Source organism: Brachyhypopomus gauderio, chromosome 9 (assembly GCF_052324685.1).
Source record: "Brachyhypopomus gauderio isolate BG-103 chromosome 9, BGAUD_0.2, whole genome shotgun sequence".
Classification (NCBI taxonomy): Eukaryota; Metazoa; Chordata; class Actinopteri; order Gymnotiformes; family Hypopomidae; genus Brachyhypopomus; species Brachyhypopomus gauderio.
In genome coordinates this window covers 11864133-11883957 of record NC_135219.1, presented here as the reverse complement: position 1 = coordinate 11883957, position 19825 = coordinate 11864133, and the positions used below count along the sequence as shown (strand labels likewise).

The 19825-nt window shown below is 39.1% G+C and overlaps 2 protein-coding genes across 3 annotated transcripts; both read left to right on the top strand.

Annotated features, from left to right (window-relative positions):
* The first annotated feature begins 234 nt into the window (after positions 1-234).
* Positions 235-9979, top strand: LOC143523667 (cytochrome P450 2J2-like). The gene is made up of 9 exons (XM_077018222.1): positions 235-444; positions 1638-1800; positions 1892-2041; positions 2184-2344; positions 2681-2857; positions 6493-6634; positions 6995-7182; positions 9369-9510; positions 9762-9979. The coding sequence occupies exons 1-9, from the start codon at positions 235-237 to the stop codon at positions 9977-9979; spliced, it is 1551 nt and encodes a 516-aa protein (XP_076874337.1).
* Positions 9980-11871: 1892 nt separating this feature from the next.
* Positions 11872-16451, top strand: LOC143523038 (cytochrome P450 2J2-like). Of its 2 annotated transcripts, XM_077017164.1 has the most exons (10): positions 11872-11953; positions 12194-12306; positions 12625-12787; positions 12997-13146; positions 13422-13582; positions 13859-14035; positions 14694-14835; positions 15198-15385; positions 15721-15862; positions 16083-16451. In XM_077017164.1, exons 3-10 carry the CDS (start codon positions 12625-12627, stop codon positions 16262-16264), a joined length of 1305 nt encoding a protein of 434 aa, XP_076873279.1. In that variant the 5' UTR covers positions 11872-11953; positions 12194-12306; the 3' UTR covers positions 16265-16451. The 2 variants fall into 2 exon arrangements, with proteins under 2 accessions (XP_076873279.1, XP_076873278.1); XM_077017163.1 differs by lacking the exon at positions 11872-11953 and having other exon boundaries at positions 11960-12306.
* The last annotated feature ends 3374 nt before the right edge of the window (positions 16452-19825 follow it).

Here is a 19825-nt window from a genome sequence, read left to right as displayed (position 1 = left end):
AAAATTATATACTCTACCACCTTTTATAAAAGTATTTACTTTTCAACCAGAGGGTACCTATGCATCAGAGTGCACTGAGTACTGAATTTTGTCCTCAACACTGGTCTATGACTACTGTTACATAACCACAAAGATAAGGGTCAGTGTAGAAAATTATTAACTGCATTGCGTCTGTCTACCGGGTGTTCATCTCGGAGTAATATTTTTCAGGGCTTCATTAAGAACACTTAAAAGATGGTCTTCAAGGATATTCTTATGTCATTTCCCTCTATATCATGGACAGACACACAGATCTTACTCCTGTTTTTCACAATCTTTCTGCTGATCTCAGAACAGCTGAGGAACAGAAAGCCAAAGAATTTCCCCCCAGGACCCACATGTTATCCCTTCCTGGGAAATTTTCTCAGTCTGGATGCAGAACAGCTCCACCTTCAACTGACCAAGGTGAGTTCTATAAACTCTATTGCATGGCCTGGAAATCCCAATCCATTAACTTATCAGCCATTCATTAAGCCCCTTTATCTGTTAGATCAAATGTGTTGCGACAGGACTTCAGCTTGATGGTAATAAACTCTGAAAACATGGTCACATATTGCCAGTGTTGGGAAGGTTACTTTTAAAATGTAATCCCTTACAGATTACTGATTACATCACTCAAAATGTAATTTGTAACGTAATCAGTTACATTACTTCAAGTGAGTAACTGTAATCTGATTACTTTGGATTACTTATAATATTGTCATTTTTTTAAGCCTGAATGAATGTAGCAACCACATAATGCATATTGTTTTATTTTTCTTTCCAGTGAACAAATAAATTAACACATAAAACAGCCTTTTCAATCACCCTATTAAAATACTTATGAAACCATTTTATGAAACAATTTCATGAAACACTTCTATTCTAGTCAGGTGGAGACAAAATAAAGAAAAAAAAACATATGAACAGGTCAAGTCAATACTGAAGGCTCGCTTAGGTGGGGCATGATGGTGAATCATGGCAGTGTGCACCGACTTACTCTTTGATTATCTTGTGTGTGTGTGTGTGTGTGTGTGTGTGTGTGTGTGTGTGTGTGTGTGTGTACTGTTTGTCGACGTCACATCAAGATGACATCGGTGATTGGTCAAATTTGCGGGAAAGTTGCGGTGATTGGCTGAAGTTGCAACACCGCCCTGAATTTGCGGGGTTTGCTTGAAGTTGCAAATCGCAACATCGCGAATTTCTGGAGGGTCTGATATTCTGATGCCGTGATTTATGTGAATGTGATTGCGTTTTGTCAGTGTTGGATTGGAAGACCAAAAATAGGAAAGTACCGCGATGTAATCCCTTTATTTTAGCAGAGTAACTGTAATCTGATTACCACTTTCTGAAGCAGTAACTGTAACGGATTACAGTTACTCATAATTTGTAATCTGATTACGTAACGCCGTTACATGTAATCCGTTACTTCCCAACACTGCATATTGCTAAGAGACTGCAAAAATATACTTAAACACACCACCAAAATTACAAAGCTTAAGGCCCATACACAGACAGATGTTCAATCGTTTTAAGACCTTTTTAAGATTGTCTGAATCAACTGCAGTGGGGATCATGGTTATTTTTAAAATTGACCTGTGAATCCATGACTTCTACAGATGTCCAAAACTTATGGTGACATCTTCAGATTGAGGTTGGGGGGGATACATTATGTTGTGGTCAACTCTTACACCTTGGTAAAAGAAGCTCTAATTGACCAAGCAGACACCTTCTCTGGACGCTCAACCAATGCAATCTTCAAACATATCAACAAGTTCCAAGGTATGCATTTACCAATAGGTCACGCAGAAGACTTGACTGTGCTTTCAGTCTGGTTCTGTACTAATGGGTGTGTTCTATTCTTTTGGAACAGGATTAGCCATGAATAATGGCTACAGCTGGAAACAGCAAAGACGTTTCACTCTCAGCACGCTGAGAAACTTTGGTGTGGGAAAAAAGTACCTGGAACCCAGTATAAAGGAGGAATTCAACATCCTTTGCCAAGCGATCAGGAACACAAAAGGTAAAAATGACAACTACAGTGGCAAAATTGGCATTATTATGCTTGTCAACTGAAATGATTGTTGAACATTTATTTGCATTTTAGGAGGTTATTCCATCAAATCATCAATAATTTTGTTATACTTTCCTTTATCACCTTTCAGGAGAACCTTTCAATGCGTATCATCTTATTAGCAACGCAGTCTCAAACATCATCTGCTCTTTGGTGTTTGGCAGAAGGTTTGAATATACAGACAAAAAGTTTCTGAAAATTATCCTTCTGTTATCAAAAGGTCTAAAGCTGGATGGGACCATTTGGACACAGGTAAATAAAGCATTAACAAAAATTATAAATGTATGTAATCATGAATATATCTAGATTTTCTTTGTGCATTGAAACATTTTTTATTGACAGTTTTTCTCAATTTTGAATGATTAAACTATAAGTCGGTATTCAACATTAATTCCATATCCAGAGTATGTACAAGTGAAAGATCTGATGTTACTTGTAAATTGTGAAAGTTTTGATGTTTGTCTTTTCCCATTTGCTCCATCCACCCTACGAAGTCAAATAGATATGTGAATAGAAATTAAACTATAAACACCAAAGCAGAGTAAACACCACTCATAACTGAATGTCTCCTATTTAAATGTTCATCAGCTTTACAACTCCTTCCCCAACCTCATGGACCTCTTACCAGGACCTCACAAGGAAATGATCTCCTGTTTCAAACAAGTCTGCAATTTTATTACTGAAGAGATCAAAGCACATCATGCAGATTTGGATCCCTCCTCACCCAGAGATTTTATAGACTGTTACCTCACTGAGATTGAGAAGGTATCTTTCAATTATGTATACATGCAAAATCACACAAATATAAGACTGCATTTTCCTTCCATAATTATTTGTATATTTAACAATTATTTTAAAATAATAGGTTTTTCTACCAATCATTAATGTGCTCATGGAGTAATCAATAATGTCCAAATTTATCGTGACTCTTGTGTTAGAGACCACCAAAAGTCAAAGTCAAAGCACAAATAATGTTTCAAACAAAAAATAACCTAAATTTTATCCCGTTTTTGCTTATGATCTCGTCTCCATCGCAGAGCTCTTCTAATTTATCTAATTTTGGCAAAATACCAAAACCACATAATTAATGCTAGTGAACTTTATATTTAATTTTGGCCCTTCAGTACCTAATTTCAAGGCAACAATAGAAGATTTAATAAAGGGCATGCAAAGATATACTTAAACACAAAGAACAAACTGCAGATGTGACTGTGGGGAAAAAAGGATGAAAAAGAAAAGAAAATGGCCATCTTTGCCACTGGTACATTGAGGGGCGGTTTCCCAGACAGAGATTAAGCCTAGTCCTAGACTAAATTGGCCTTTTAACTCAGAGTAACAGAAATATGCTTTCTCAGTCATGGCTCAAAATAGTCCTACATTTAGTCTAATTCTGAATTATGTAATCTCATTTCTTGAAGGAAGATTAGTGCTAATGCAGGACTAAATTGAGGTTTAAATTAAACCTGACAGGAGGCATGTTTAACTTCAGATGAATGTTGTTTGTCAAAGAAGACACATGGATTACTTAGACTATGTCAATGAAGACCAAAGAGTACCACCAGCTAGATATGTTCTTGCTGACAGAAGTGACCCATTTCAACATTTTGATGACATTAGTTTCAGAGATCGTTTTAGAATGTATAAAATAGATGCCATGGAGATTATCTCATTGTTGGAACACAAGCTTTCATCTGTGACTCAGCGAGGACGGCCTTTACCTGTTCGTCTCCAAGTGCTCTTGACTTTAAGGTTCTTGGCATGTGGCACTTTTCATCGAGAAACTGGGGATTTAGTTGGTGTTAGTGAACCAACAGTATGTAAAGTCATTCACAGAGTATGCAGAGCCATTTGTGACCTAAGAGGACAGTACATAAATTTCCCTGATGCTACAACCCAGGTAAACCACAAAGTACATTTCTATGAATATGGGCACTTTCCAGGAGTCATAGGCTGCATAGATGGAACCCATATTCCCATAAAATGCCCATCTACTCCAGATGCTGAGGAATACAGGAACCGCAAGAATTGGTTTTCCATAAATGTCCAAGGTGTATGCACTCCCCAATTACTGTTTTCAAACATTGTTGCACGTTGGAAAGGTGCTACTCATGATTCCAGTATTTTTCTTAACTCATCTCTGTATGCTCAATTTGAAAGAGGAGTACACAACGGAATATTGCTTGGTGACAGTGGGTACGCCCAGAAGAATTTTTTGTTTACGCCATACTTGCATCCAGCAACAGCTGAGCAGTGGCGCTACAACCAGGCTCACATGCGCACTAGGGGTCTAATAGAGCGCATGTTTGGAATTTGGAAGAGTCGTTTTCAGTGCCTTCGAAAAACATTCAGGTTCAAGCCAAGAAGATGCTGCATTGTCATCATTGCAACAGCTGTTCTACACACATACCTGAAACAGCGTGGATGCCCTGATCCTCCAATCGAAGAGGATGACAATCCAGATGTACCACCATTTCCAGCAGATGCCAGAGAAGGACTTGCATACAGAGATGCATTTGCACTGTGCCACTTTAAGTAGATATTCTCAACATTATCCTTTTTTTTAACTTCTGCTCAAATTATATACATTTCACATGTAATGAGTTAATACATTTTTATTTCAAAGTAAATGTGTACATTTTGTTTGGTGCATTACAGAAATAACCATTACATCCAACATATCATTTATTTTATAGATTTATGTACTACTGTGGCATTTGACACTTGCAGGTCTCTCTCCTTCATCTTCATTTCCAGTTCTACTTGTAGGATCTTCATTTTCATTTCATGCTCCTCCTTAAGATAATATAACTTATGTTCATGAAATTCATTTGCCAGCCGTTCATGGATAGTAAGTCTTTTGTTGTACTGACCAGTAGGCCTACGCTGCCACACGTTGTTGAGGATGTGGAGGGTAAACTACTTTGCAACTCCACTTCAGTTCTGTCCATGTGACCTTCTCCTTGAAACCAGAACAGTTCAGATAAATGCAGATTACATGACACTGACACAAATACAGTTTTAAATGTTAGAAATAAAAGACAAGATGAACTGAATTAATTTACCCAAAGTAGGTGCCTGAGATCCATCATCTGAACTGTCTAAATGGTCATCATCTGGTATGTTCTCCAAAGGTTGCTGACTCTCCATTATTCCTGTCAGTAACTCATCCACCTGGTCAGGATCTTTATGTGCAGCCCCCCCACCAGTCTTAAACCTCTCTCTTCGGGCTTCAGCAGCAGTCTTTGAGGCTTATTTTTATATTCTTCCACAAAACCTGTATAAAGTAACTTGTGTCAACTCACTCATTTCACAAAAGAGAAACCTAATAAAGCCAATTATTCTTACTTGGAGTTGTTGTAATGTTCTTGTAGATGTGTGTTCATTTGCATTAAATTCATTGCAAATAGATTTCCAGGCATTCCTTTTCTTTGATTCCGCAGCTGATGTGTGTTGTTTATCTTCAATAACCGGGTGTCTTGAAACTATTTGCTTTAACAGAGTTCTCATGCTCAGTAAAGTTTTTTTTGATCGGAGTCTCTTCTCTGCAGCCATGGTTTTACTTGTATCTGACTCTCCAGTTCAATGCTATTTTACACATTTATAGGTCTATTCCATGTTTTATAGGCAACTTTGCTCCAGCTAATTCAGACTATCACAGGTGGTTTTAAATCAAGCTCGTTTACTTTAATTTAGGACTCCATAGTCCAGGTGTTAGTAATCAGTAGTTAATCTGTGTTTCAGAAAGCCCTTTTTAAAGACATGATTAACTACTCCAGATTAAGGCCTGGTCCTGGCTTAAGTTAAACCCTGTCTGGGAAACCGCCCCATAAAGTATGTTACATCATAAGAGACATTTATTTCCATTCTGACACAAATACAAATTTAATTGCTAAAACTTTGGGGGAATTACGTGTGCATGTAGGACAGAGATTACTGAAGTTGTCTCATATAACAACTGAATTCTATTCCTGTGGATTACATTTTCTCCTGTCTCATTTGATCTCAGCAAAACATTTGAGACCCCACTGTTTTAGATCAAGTTTAGGAAAATTCACCAAAATGCAAGATGAAATGTGATCTCGAGATCTGTGCTGAGACAAAGGTGTCTCCACTAGTGTGGCAAAATGATCATACTTAATAAATAAAAGTATTTCAATAAGGTATTGACAATGATGAAAACATCCATAAACAAAGTGGAATAGAATGTTATAAAAGAAAATGTGAGCAAGAATCATTCCTTCAGTGATCTGATAATCAACATTATCAACAACAGCAATAGGACCTGCTAAAATCACTTGCAGGGTTCTAAGGCTGGGTATGATGGTAGGTTGCAATACATTCCCTTACTGTTTATCATATTATCAGTATGTTTTTTACTAAAGTATCTCAATAATTTATAGAGGACAAATGATCCAGAGGCAGGATTTCATGAGGAAGGTTTGTGCTATACTGTACTGGACCTGTTTGTAGCAGGTACTGAAACTACTGCTACCACTCTACTGTGGTCCTTCATATATATGATGAAGTTCCCTGAAATCCAAGGTAGGAAGCCTCTCACATTCATGAAACTACTGATGCACTGTTTGCTTCTCTTGTAGTCATTACACAATTTAAGCTGTACAATATAATTAGATCATACTGTATATAATCTTTATTTTAATAGGTTTATATTTTATTACAATACTTAGGTATTACTGCATACCTGAATGTTTTTGAATTTATCAGTTACAGTATCATTGGGTGAATGATTCCAATATAAGTGTATTTAAGAAATTTGAGAAGAGTTTATTTATTTTCAAAGTTCAGTTCATCCAGTGTGTTGAAGTTTGTACATTGTTTACCTTCCTTATTAAAGTCACGTGGCTTCATAAGATTTCTTAATTAATGTCATGTTTTCTTCAGAAAAGGTCCAGGCAGAGATAGACAGAGTGATTGGACAGTCACGTCAACCCTGTATGGCTGACAGACCCAACATGCCCTACACTGATGCTGTCATCCATGAAATCCAGAGGATGGGAAATATTTTGCCTCTGAATGTTCCACGATGCACTTATAATGATACCACACTTGGGGGATATTTCATACCAAAAGTAAGAACTACTTCAACATAAGAAAACTTTATGAAATAAGCACAATTAAAATCTAAGATATTACATTTCACAAATCATGTATATATCTATATATATCTTTTTACTTCTGTAACATGGCAACAAGCTGCTGGAATAATCAGGTATGAAGCACCCTGACAGACCGCAACTTGGTGGTAGCTCTAGAAGAACGGGACCTCCTAGATCAGGGGTAATCAACTATATTGTTCCGCGGGCCAAATTTGGCAGATAGCTCTGACCAGTGGTCCGGGGGACGGGAGGGGGGGTAATTTGTTGGGGGGGGGGGTGGCGAACGTAAATTGTTGAACGGGGGGGGGGGGGGGGGGGGGGGGGGGGGGGGCTGTAGGCGAACGTTACACTCGTGACGGTGTGTTTTTTTCAATAGCGCTGAAATAAATGCTCCGGTTTAAAATTAATTCTCCCGTCAAAATTTAGAAATATTTTTAACAATTTATTCTGGGTCCGGATGGGATGGCGTTTGGGTGCGTATCCAGTTAATCAGGAATGAGATTGGGTCCGGACAGGACTGCGTTCGGGTCCGGATACGGACCACAGTCCGCCTGTTGGTGACCTCTGTCCTAGATGGATCCTGTAGCTCAGTGGTTCCCAAAGTGGGGGGCGCGCCCCCTAGGTGGGGCGCGGAGCTATTGCGCGGGGGGGGGGGGGGGGGGGGCGGAGCTTGGAAGTAAAACATGTGCACATGTGTCAATATTAGGGATGCACCGATTCCAATATTAATATCTGAAAAACATTCTAGATTGGGTATCGGTGACAATGTGACCGATCCATAAAAACAGATCTATTCAGTCTAATTCTATGCTTGTAACGCTTTTCGGAGTTAGTTCAACCTTAAATATCCACTCTGTCCCGGATAGAAGTGAACCTGGACAGTTAACAGGCGAGTGAAACACGAAGCACACAGAGGAGAGGTGAATCACTGACTCGTACTCGCGCTGGTGGTATTCCACTTAGTCCGTTTATTTGCTGGTTGAACAAAGTAAACCTGGGCTCCAGCACTACTTGACTGTTCATACATGAACTGGTGAGTTGTCCAAAGCTCATTGAATGCGTTACTTACAGAAATAAAATAAAGATAAAATAAAGAGCAGTGGTCTCAGTCGGTCTACGGCAGAAAGCTAAAAAACAACAATATTCCATACGCTCGCTCAACTCGCTCCCTTAATGCTTTGTGCTCTGCGTGATGTCTGCGCTAGCAAACTAGCCGCATATGTATTGCTGTTTCTCTTATTTCATCTCCTTATTTATTTTAAATTATATTTAAAATTCTTGAACCATTTCAAAGGTTTCTTGTAGTTTATTTTTTTCATGTTTGACCAAAGTTGTGAACCTATTGTTTTTGTAAGTTTCAGGTTCTTTGGTATTATTTATTTTACATTCAATGTTATATTCATAATTGCACTGACTGAACAAATGCAAGTTGTGTTGTTTTTACATATTCATATGTGTGTTTAAGTGTGCTATACTGGTGCAGAGTTTTCAATAAACTTGTAATTCAGTATGTCTGTGTTTAAAAAAAATGTTTTAAGTAAATTCAGCACTGTTTTACTCTTATCAGATCGGTATCGGATCAGTATCGGCCGATACTAAGCCTCAGATATCTGAATCGGTATCAGAAGTGAAAAACATGAATCGATGAATCCCTAGTCAATATGGGGGGGGGGGGCGCAAAAATATTCTCATCTACTAAAGGGGGGCACGGCAGAAAAAGTTTGGGAATCACTGCTGTAGCTGATGAGGCAGAGAAGGGAAGGAAAGTGGAAAATTAGGTAAAAGATCAGGTTAATGACCATTGATTAATTTTCAGTTCTTGACCTCCCTCTGGTGGCAGACAGCTGTCACCACCGTCTAGTTACTTGATTTCTGTGTTTCTACATGTATCTTTAGCATTAAGTGGATATAACACAGAGGTGTCAATTCCAGGTTCAGAAAGTAAAAGTCCTCACCAGGATTTTGCTCAAGCTTGCTAGATTTTCTAATTAGTGTAATCCAGGTAAAATTTGTGGAATCAACACAATCCAGGAAGCCTGAGCAAAATCCTGGTGAGGACTTTTACTTTCTGAACCTGGAATTGACACCTCTGATAACAACATATTTAAACTAAACAAACCTGACTAAGAAATCACAAAACATGTTGCTATTCCTCTCAGGGTACACAGATCATCCCTAACCTGACCTCAGTGCTGTTTGATGAGACCCAGTGGAAATCTCCTCATTCATTTGACCCACAGAACTTCCTCAACCCTCAAGGAGAGTTCATCAAACCTGAGGCATTTCTACCCTTCTCAGCAGGTAAGGAATTCACAGAATATGTAACTGTTATAACTAATATGTACATTGTTGTACAGACAGTATAAGACTGATAGTAGTCCACTGAAAAAGTAATGATAATGATATAAGGCCTACTTGCCAAATAACCTTTTAGTACAGTTTTGTAGCTGGAGTTCTGAGAACATTTTCTATAGTGAAACAATTTCTCAAGGCAATCTGAACAGCCATAAAATAGCTCAGTTTGAATGCCTATGGGAATTTTCTCACCACAGGTAAAAGGATTTGTCCAGGTGAATCACTCACTCGTATGGAGTTGTTTCTCTTCTTCACCTCCATCCTGCAAGTCTTCACTCTCTCCCCTCCAGCTGGAACCAAACCTAGTCTGGAGTTTGAGCTTGGTATAACACTCAGCCCGAAGCCATTTAAGATGACTGCCAGACTCCGGTGGCAGTCTTGTTCTCAAAGGGAGAGAGTGTCAGTGAGTCAGTGATGTGTGAGAGGGGGCTTTCTCTACCTCAGATTTCTAAACAATCCTAGTAGATGCATAATTAAACAAACAATATCTATAGTTAAGTAACTATATAAATAATAATTAATATATTATATCATATATCTGCACAATTATAAAATACAAACGCGTAATCATGGAACTTTAAACGATTCATTAAATAAAATTATAATTTTGATCTATGGGTTGTTACTTAACACTGATGTTGATAATAACATACTGTAAAAAAGAGTCCAAGGTGCAGTTAATTTTTGCACAGTACATGTTTATTCAATAAAAGGATATATAAGCATGGCGTGCTAATCCTTGAATATTTCAGACACCTGGAGCCTACTGGTGTGACGGGCAGGTGTGAGCAACTAAAAAGGAAGCGATCACGCCAAGTCTCAGGGAAATAGGATGGTTTAATAGAAAGTGTGCAAACCAAAAACCCGTGCATGGTTCCAGATTAAGGAAATAATAACCAGCAGTCAACTGGTACAAAGACAAGACGTATATAGACGAACAAACGACCCTCAGGTGAGACGGATCACGGGTCCCGCCCACCTGAGTGACGAACATCACGTGACCAAAAACAGGACCGCTGCCGCTGTAACCGGGGGCGACCGGTAGGGGGCCCCCCCACAACGTGACAACTGGAAGCTCCAGTCTAAAAAAAGTGTGTTTATTTTTCACGTTATTTTACTAAATCTTGATGTAAAAGTTATTTCATGGACAAATCAATTATGAAATGTCTACGCCAACTTCATAACAGTGATGAATGAATATAAAATTGAGGAAAGAACAGGATTTTATGTTTAGGTGTTAAGGAACTCAGGTCCAAAGACAGATCAACTAATCATAATCTCATAGTATCAAGTTCAAGTTCAAACACAGTACTGATGTTTCACCTGTTCCTGGTTAGCCTGTGTTTTTAAGTCTGTTCTAATCATGACACACACTGACACACACTGAGTCTGCTTATACCTGTTGATGGACATTTGTACAGTAGGGCTTAGCTAAGCATTGTGACTGACCAAGTTAATTTTTTCATGGAAGCTGTTTAACATACAGTAGGATATTTTCCTCAGGAGTCTGCATCATGCCACAAGGGTCAAATAGTCATGGATTGGTTCCAAATACCCTACAATGAGATATCAGGACTTCCTTGGTTTTCACAGTCCCCAGATCTTAATACTGTAGAGCTTCTCTGGGATTAGAACAGGATATTCAGAGCATGGCAGTACTTCCATCTACTACAAGAACCTATCCTGTCTGCAAGGGCAAAGTTCCTGCAGATTGATTTCAACACCTAGTGGAAACAGCTTTGATAAACTGAAGGCCAAAGGATGTTCAAAACTAGAAAGGTTTCTAATAAAGTGGCCATTCAATGTAAATGGCTTTGTGTAGTAAACCCAGAGTAAATGTTCATCATTCTACTATGATTTGCCCATTTAATTTATAGTATGTGTAGTAAATTAATTAGTTTGTCAAATAAAGCAAAATTATATTTTCACCAAAGATACAGTACACAGGCCTATGTTCGTTGTGAAAAGATGATGTTAAATCATATACATCATTGCCTGTGTATAAGTCTATGAAATACTTGCTTGAGTACAGGACAGAAAAGCCTTTGTCGTCTTTCCTCTGATTTGTATGCTTTTCAGTCCGAGGGTACATATGCATACGAATGCACTGAATACTGTCAAGTTTGTCCTCAGCACTGGTTTGTGACTATTGTTACATAACCATAAAGATTATGGGTCAGTCTAGAAAATTATTAACTGCACCTGCCTACAGGTTGTTTCTCAGTCTGACTGAGAACGATATTTTTCAGGGCTTTGTTGGTGTAAGGTGGAGATGGTAGTTGGAGCCACCAGGTGGCGCACACACGGTGCACGTTTATTTTGTGACGTTGCTTACGCGGAGTCGTTTACTGTTTTACTTCGTAAAGCCACTGCCCGCTACGGATTGAGAGTGAGTTTTCCAAATAAAGCAGGGAAACCACCTGACGCACCACAGCTCGTTCCCTGGTTTCTTTTATAACACCTAACACAACGCAGAGCTTAGCTAGGGAATCGCGGAGAGACAGAGAGAGTTACATTAACAACACTTAGAAAATGGCCTTCAATGATATTTTTATGTCCTTTACCTCCATATCTTGGACAGACACACAGACCTTACTCCTGTTTTTCACAATCTTTCTGCTGATCTCAGAACAGCTGAGGAACAGAAAGCCAAAGAATTTCCCCCCAGGACCCACATGTTATCCCTTCCTGGGAAATATTCTCAGTCTGGATGTAGCACAGCTCCACCTTCAACTGACCAAGGTGAGTTCTATCAACTCTACTGCATGGCCTGGTCATGCTTGTATTTAACAAATCCTTAATTGGGTAGATCAAGTGTGTTGGGACAGAAAATTCTATAAAATGTGCTAGTTTGACTATTACCAAATCTGAGATCTGTGATACCAGTGAAAATTATATATTTTTTTAAGTTTCCCTGTTAAATCCATGGTAAATCTGAGTTCCAAATTCCAGAATTCAGACATTTTAATCTCTCAAAGACAAAAGGTCAAAATACATCTGCACTTGCAAGGAGTTGAAAGGTTATTTATTAACTGAATTGTGGTCACATTACTTCTACAGATGTCAGATAATTATGGAAACATCTTTAGCTTGAGGATGGGAGGAAAGGATTGCATTGTGATAAACACATACACCATGATAAAAAAAGCTCTTGTTGATCAAGCAGACACCTTCTCTGCCCGCCCACCCAGTGATGTCTTCAAAAAAATAAACAAATGCCAAGGTATGCCTTTACCAACAGGCTGCACTTAAATCTTGAATCTGCCTGCTATTTTATTCTGCACTCTCAGATTTATCTTCTGTACATAGGACAGTCATGTTACATAGACTCAGGTGTATTTTATGAATATCCCAATTCTTCTGTTATTTTCACTGATTGTCTAGTTCATATGCTGCTAAATTTACTGTGTTTTGTAAAACTCCTGGGACCAGGTATATCTTTTAATAATGGCTACAGCTGGAAGCAGCAAAGACGTTTCATTCTCAGCACCCTGAAAAACTTTGGTGTGGGAAAAAGGAACCTGGAGTGGAGCATCAAGGAGGAGTTCAACTTCCTGAACAAGGTCATCATCAACACAGAAGGTCAAAATGACGTATTACACAAAACCAGCACTATTATGATATAATCAACTCCTCATTCTAATCAAAACTCTGCATGTGTTATGTTTATGGTACTAAGGATATTTAATGATTACATGTGAGGTTGTAAGGGGTGTTCTTCACTCAATCACCTTCAGTTTGCCAATTTAGAAGGTTACTGAAAACATTCACATTTGTGTATCATTGTAGGAAGTATTTATCATCAAAACATCAAGACATGCCTCGTTTATTAGATTTTTATCCATCACTTTCTTTAGGAAAACCTTTTGATGCACATTACCTTATCAACAACACTGTCTCAAACATCATATGTTCCTTGGTGTTTGGAAAAAGGTTTGAATATACAGACAAAAGATTCCTAAACATGCTCAATCTGATGTCGAAAGGCCTAAAACTGCAAGGGTCACTTTGGACACAGGTAACATACAGTCGCATACAATTATATCATTGTATAATCATTGACATATCTAGATTTAGCTATATCTAAAGTGGGTTATTCATTATAAGTGTCAGATATAATAACCATTAAAGAACTCAACATAAAATCCTTAACATGGTATGTACCAAGTTTATACTGCAAGGAAAAGATTTGATGTTTGTGACAAGGTGTGAAAATTTTACCATTTTATGTTGAGTGTTTTATGAGTCATGATACAACACATACACAACTGACTTGTTAAATGTTCCATCTCAGCTTTACGACTCGTTCCCCAATCTTATGGAACTATTCCCAGGACCTCACAAAGACATGGTCTCCTGTTTCAAACAACTCTGCAGTTTTCTGAATGAAGAGATCAAAGCTCATCATGCAGATTGGGATCCCTCCTCACCCAGAGATTTTATAGACTGTTACCTCACTGAGATTGAGAAGGTATCTTTCTTCTTAGATTTTCATCTTGCCATAACATTTTTGTTTTTTTACATCTTTTTTATGCTGTTAATGTTGGGCTAATGAAATTAACATGTATGTGTAACATGGTCTATAGTGTTGTGTATGACAACCATAGGTGACACCTAACTAGACTAAAGATCTGTCTCAAATATTACAGCACTTATGATAAACAAAACAAGGTTGTTGAAGTAAGGACATAATGACGATGATGGATGAATGTTTGTCACCAACCTGAAAAAAAATAAAATAAAAAATTGTTCATCTTGATGCTTGAATTACATAGAATGTAAAAGAAAATAGGTTTCTATGAATAATCTGACTGTATAATCTATCTGATGGACCTTTCTTTTTCAGTGGTCTGCTATTAATTTAAACTTCCAATGATAAAAAAAAAAACAACAGAACATCCAGAGTTACTACGAGACATCTGTCTACACAGCAACAGATGTTTTTCAAAGCAACATTCAAATGTTCTGGCTTCCTGGTTCTTGTCAAACCCATAAAATATCAACCCACCCCCACAGACAAATTTATTAATTGTGCTACACATTCGTTTTAGAGTAGCATGCCTGAGTATGGTTGAGTATTGTTGAAGAGTTTGATGTAGCTGTTACTAATGTCTCTCCATGATTTAAAGAGGAGGGATGACCCGGAGGCAGGATTTCATGAGGATGGCCTGTGCGATGTTCTGCTAGACCTGTTTATAGCAGGGACTGAAACCACTTCTACCACTCTTCTGTGGTCCTTCGTATATATGATGAAGTTCCCTGAAATCCAAGGTAGGAAGTCTCTCGCCTTCAGGAAGCAACTGATGTTTGATTCTCTTGTTGTCATTACACAATTTAGGTTATTCAAATTATAAAATAAGTCAATAAAAATCAATTATAAATATTGCATATTTTAAAATGTTGTTAACATATTTATACATAACAGAATTCCATAAGATAACTTGAATTCATATAAATTACAATGCAATTAGCAGAATCATACAAATATCATGATCTTGATGAGCTGTTGAGAAACATGTTTTTTATTTACTAGAATGAAGTGTAGTTCATCCAGTGGGTTTGCATACAATGTTCATCAGAAAAAAAAATGGTTTCATAAGATTGTATACAATGAAGGTTGTGTTTCCATTTAGAAAATGTTCAGGCAGAGATAGACAGAGTGATTGGACAGTCACGCCAACCCTGTATGGCTGACAGACCCAACATGCCCTACACTGATGCCGTCATCCATGAAATCCAGAGGATGGGAAATATTTTGCCTCTAAATATTCCAAGGTTCACTACCAAAAACACCATGCTTGGAGGATTTTTTATACCAAAAGTAAGAAAAATGTTGTTGAAGATCTTTTCAAATAAACATTGTGCAATAATAACCTGTTATTTATATAAAATTTATTTAATTATCTGGACATTTCTGGCAGTGTTTCAGTCTACTGCTTGCTTAAGGTTTGTATTTCTATATATAATGATTCCAGTAAATTTTTTTACATAACAAGGGAGCAAAAAACTATATGGTATCTATCTGTCAGGGGGGAAACCTTTATTTTTGCTTCCATAGGTACATAAGGCAAATTCTAGACTTTTCTAGAACATTTGACCAGTATTGACGAATACATGAGTAAAATTGGTAAGTTGAAAAGTTGTTACATTTCACAGGGTACACCGATCATCCCTAACCTGACATCCGTGCTGTTTGATGAGACCCAGTGGAAATCTCCTCATTCATTTGACCCACAGAACTTCCTCAACCCTCAAGGAGAGTTCATCAAACCTGAAGCATTTCTCCCCTTCTCAGCAGGCAAGGAGTTCACAGAATATGTCAAATATTTATTACATTTGAGACATTCAATGTTATACTGGCAGTATGAGAACGTAGAAACACAATGAAAACCATTTAATAAGCGATTATGGAAAAACATTATTAATTTACATTATATTAATTATTTATATTTATAAATATAATTTATTTATTATTTATATATTTTATATTGTCTGTGTCTGGTATTTTTTTCTTACAGGCAAAAGAGTTTGCCCAGGTGAATCTCTCGCTCGTATGGAGTTGTTTCTCTTCTTCACCTCCATCCTGCAAGTCTTCACTCTCTCCCCTCCAGCTGGGACAAAACCTAGTCTGGAGTTTGAGCTTGGTGTAACACTCAGCCCGAAGCCATTTAAGATGACTGCCAGACCCCGGTGGCAGTGATCCTCAAGAGAACTAGTGACTCTGTGACTCAGTGAGCACTGGTCTCTATTTGAGTTTTCTTTGTTTTCATTGTGGCTTTTTTCATTTTTACACACAAGTAAAGACCAAAAACAGTAAACAAGTTTCCATGTATGTATAGTTTATGTTTCTGCCAGGTGAAATGAATAAAACAGACCGATGATGGTCACATCCTTCCTATTGCTGATATAAACTAAAGCCTGCACACTAACCAGTGACAGTAATCCCACAGTAAACTGCAGATATTTATGATTACACAAGAACTGAGACAAACCACACATCAGTCAAGAGCCTAGCTGTGGTCCTCCTGTTTAGCAGTGTAAAGGTATGTCTCTTTCTCAGTAGAAAGCACCTTCTTGTGTTCGGCAATGAGCGGAGGGTCACGGAGGATCACCTGAAACTAATCTTCAATTGAGCGTAACACTCTGCAGAGAAGTGTGTGGCAGGGAGCTCCCGGAACAATTGAGGAACAAACAACTCTCTTGGAAATAGGAGGAGTTTATTCACACAGGCAGGCTGTATCTCAAATGTTCAAAGATGAGAGGGCGCTCCTCTCATTTATACATACACAGACCATCCCTGTGCACGCAAGCAGCAGGGTGGGCTCAAGATTGCTATTCTAACATAGGTAATAAATTCTACCCTATATGGAAATAACACCTTCTTCTCACAAGCAAGAGAATTCTGCAGACCGAGCATAATTCTTCTGCATGTCGCATAGTGGACAGGAAGCACAATACCTGAAAGGAAATGATAAGCCTGCGTTTGGCATACTAAGACCTTTCACATACAAGGTGAAAGGACCTTTCACATACAGTGAGACAGGGGGGTAAAATGAGGTGACAAGGGTCACAGAGAACATAGGAGAGGACACAATGTTCACAAGGTTTTGAGTACATGATGAGTATAAAAGTACATAATATTCCTTCAATCCCCTCTTTTGTGATTAAATGCAATAATATCACAACACGTTAATACATTTCGTAAATGCATAGATAATAACTGGTCTACTAGACTTTCAGGAGCGGACGCTTCATCTCATGGGGTCGAGCTTGTATCAAGGCATCAGCCATAGCCCACATCCTATTCATCAGACACCTGAAAAGACAGGGACCACAGCACAGCAACAGCAAAACAATAACAACAATAGGAATGGCCATAGCAATATATGGAGTCATCCATCCAAACAATGTTCCCCACATAGACCAGGAATTACTACCGGTCTCATCATCCGTTAGATCCCTCGCTACCTGCTTCATTTTCTCAACGGCAGTGGTGATTGATCCGTGCTCATCATCGTTAGCAGGAATATACGTACAACATTGATCACCAACTAAGGCACAAACTCCACCTTGTGCAGCAAGCAAAATATCTAAAGCCATACGATTCTGAATCGTGGTTAGTCTTAAGGCAGTAAGCTCAGCCTTAACTCCTATGACAGCTTGGTTAGTAGCGTTTATATACGTTGCTAGTCGGTAATGAGTTTCTTCTACATGGTTCCAGATTCGGGCCACCCCGACCTGCGGAAAAAAACTGGTCCAGAACCTGGTCATGTACGGCTCAAGCTGATGCTCGGGCGGGGGAAAACCTTGACTGGAATATCGCTTCACTCTTCTACTTCGTTTAGCTGGCTTAAGGGGACTACTAGAGATCATCGTTACTGAGCCTCGTAGTTTTGTGAAGGCACATCGCCCCTCCCAGCTATAGGGGAGGGATAAGTAAACATTATATCCGCAGACCCAGACCCAATCCATATATTTATCTACCCTCATGGTCCCTCGATAATCGGGGGCTACCGCAGAGCCGTTAACAGAGCAGTTCAACGAACAATCTTCCCTTACAATAATACTGCAATGAGTTTTATGCACTTTACCTACGGGGTTACTACCGTTCCTCTGAAAGCAATACGGGAAGACAGAATTAGGCCCCATCAAGGCCTTAAAAGCTTGAACACGCACGAGGGTACTGTCAGGTGACTGCCAAGTTGTGTACAGGTCAATTTTACGAGCTCTAGTCCTTTTCTGTTATGTTTACCACACCACAGGGTCGATTCATAATCTAAACAACGATCTGCTAAGCAGCCAGCTTTTACTGCCACAAGTGTGTCAGTTTCAGTGGGGATGTCGGGTCGTACGGAGGATGTGGAAGTACTAGTGGGCATAATGTGGCACACATAACATGACTCATTAGTGGTTTGTCGGGCGGTCCAGTTCGCATACTGCCAAAAAACATTATCATGGGGAAAACCAAAAACATTATTACCACAGTTCAAGATAAGGCAGAGCGGGCCCGTGACCGAAATCATAATCGTTAGGGTCAAATGGCATGCCCAGATTGGGGGGCTTCCTAGAGCCATCAGGCAAACGGGGTATACGTACACAGCGTCTGATGCACGTAACTTCTAGAGGGCCTTCCGAGGGAAGGTCTGCCCAATAAAAATATGAAAAATCTACACCTGGTACTTGTGAGGGTTCCAACCTCAGGATACTAGCACCAATGTACAGAAGACTCAGTATCACATCTTTGACATCCTCAGGGACAGGAGCTGGTGGTGGTTCCTCTGTCGGGTAGTCCTCGGCAGTGGATAGAAGGATTTCAGTTCCCGGAGGAAAGGCGACTGTCCATGGGGGAAGAAAAACCCACTCAATCATTAGTACCTGTAAACACAGAAGGATGAGGTGGAACAGAATACAATCATGCAAGCATATATACATGAACCCGAGTGACTTCTACCAGACGGTTAGTAGGTCATTTCAGGAGCTTTCTTCACGCGGGTAGCATGGATCCACTGTGGAAATAATTCAGTTAGAACGGCGGTTCGGGTAACAGCGAGGACAGTAGTGGGCTCGCTATAGATAGCTTCTGAGAAGCATTTTCGCTCGAATTTTTTTACTAGGACTTGTTCTCCTACACGAAATTCGTGAGTGTGTGTCTTAGGTGGATCTGCCATAAGATGGTTAATCTTTTCCCAATAATCATTCAATGTGGTCATGAGCCCATGACTGTACTCACTCAGGTGTACATCTAGGTCCGTCATCCCGACTGAAGCCATCCCTTTTCTCCAAGGGATGGGGAATGGTCTGCCCAAAACAACCTCATACGGTGAGAGATTATCGAGAGATTTTACACCGGTCATTCGAATTTCGGCCAGCACTATGGGAAGGATTTTTACCCAGTCCTGAGTGTTGCAGTTTTGCATTGCCTTCCTTAATTTATTTTTTATGGTTCGATTAGTTCTCTCTACCATTCCGGACGACTGAGGGTGGTATGGGATATGAAATGCCCATTTAATTTGGAGCTCCTTCGCTAAGAGCTGAGTTACTTTGGAAGTAAAGGGAGTTCCTTTATCAGAGTCTATTCCCAAAGGAATGCCATATCTAGGAATGATTTCTTGTTGTAGTTTAGTAACCACAGTTTGTGCATTTTCCTTGGTGCATGGGAATGCTTCAATCCATCTGGAGAACTTATCCACCATGACCAGGAGATACTTGTATGGGCCTCGCTTAGGCATGTGTGTAAAATCAATCTGCCATTCTTGAAATG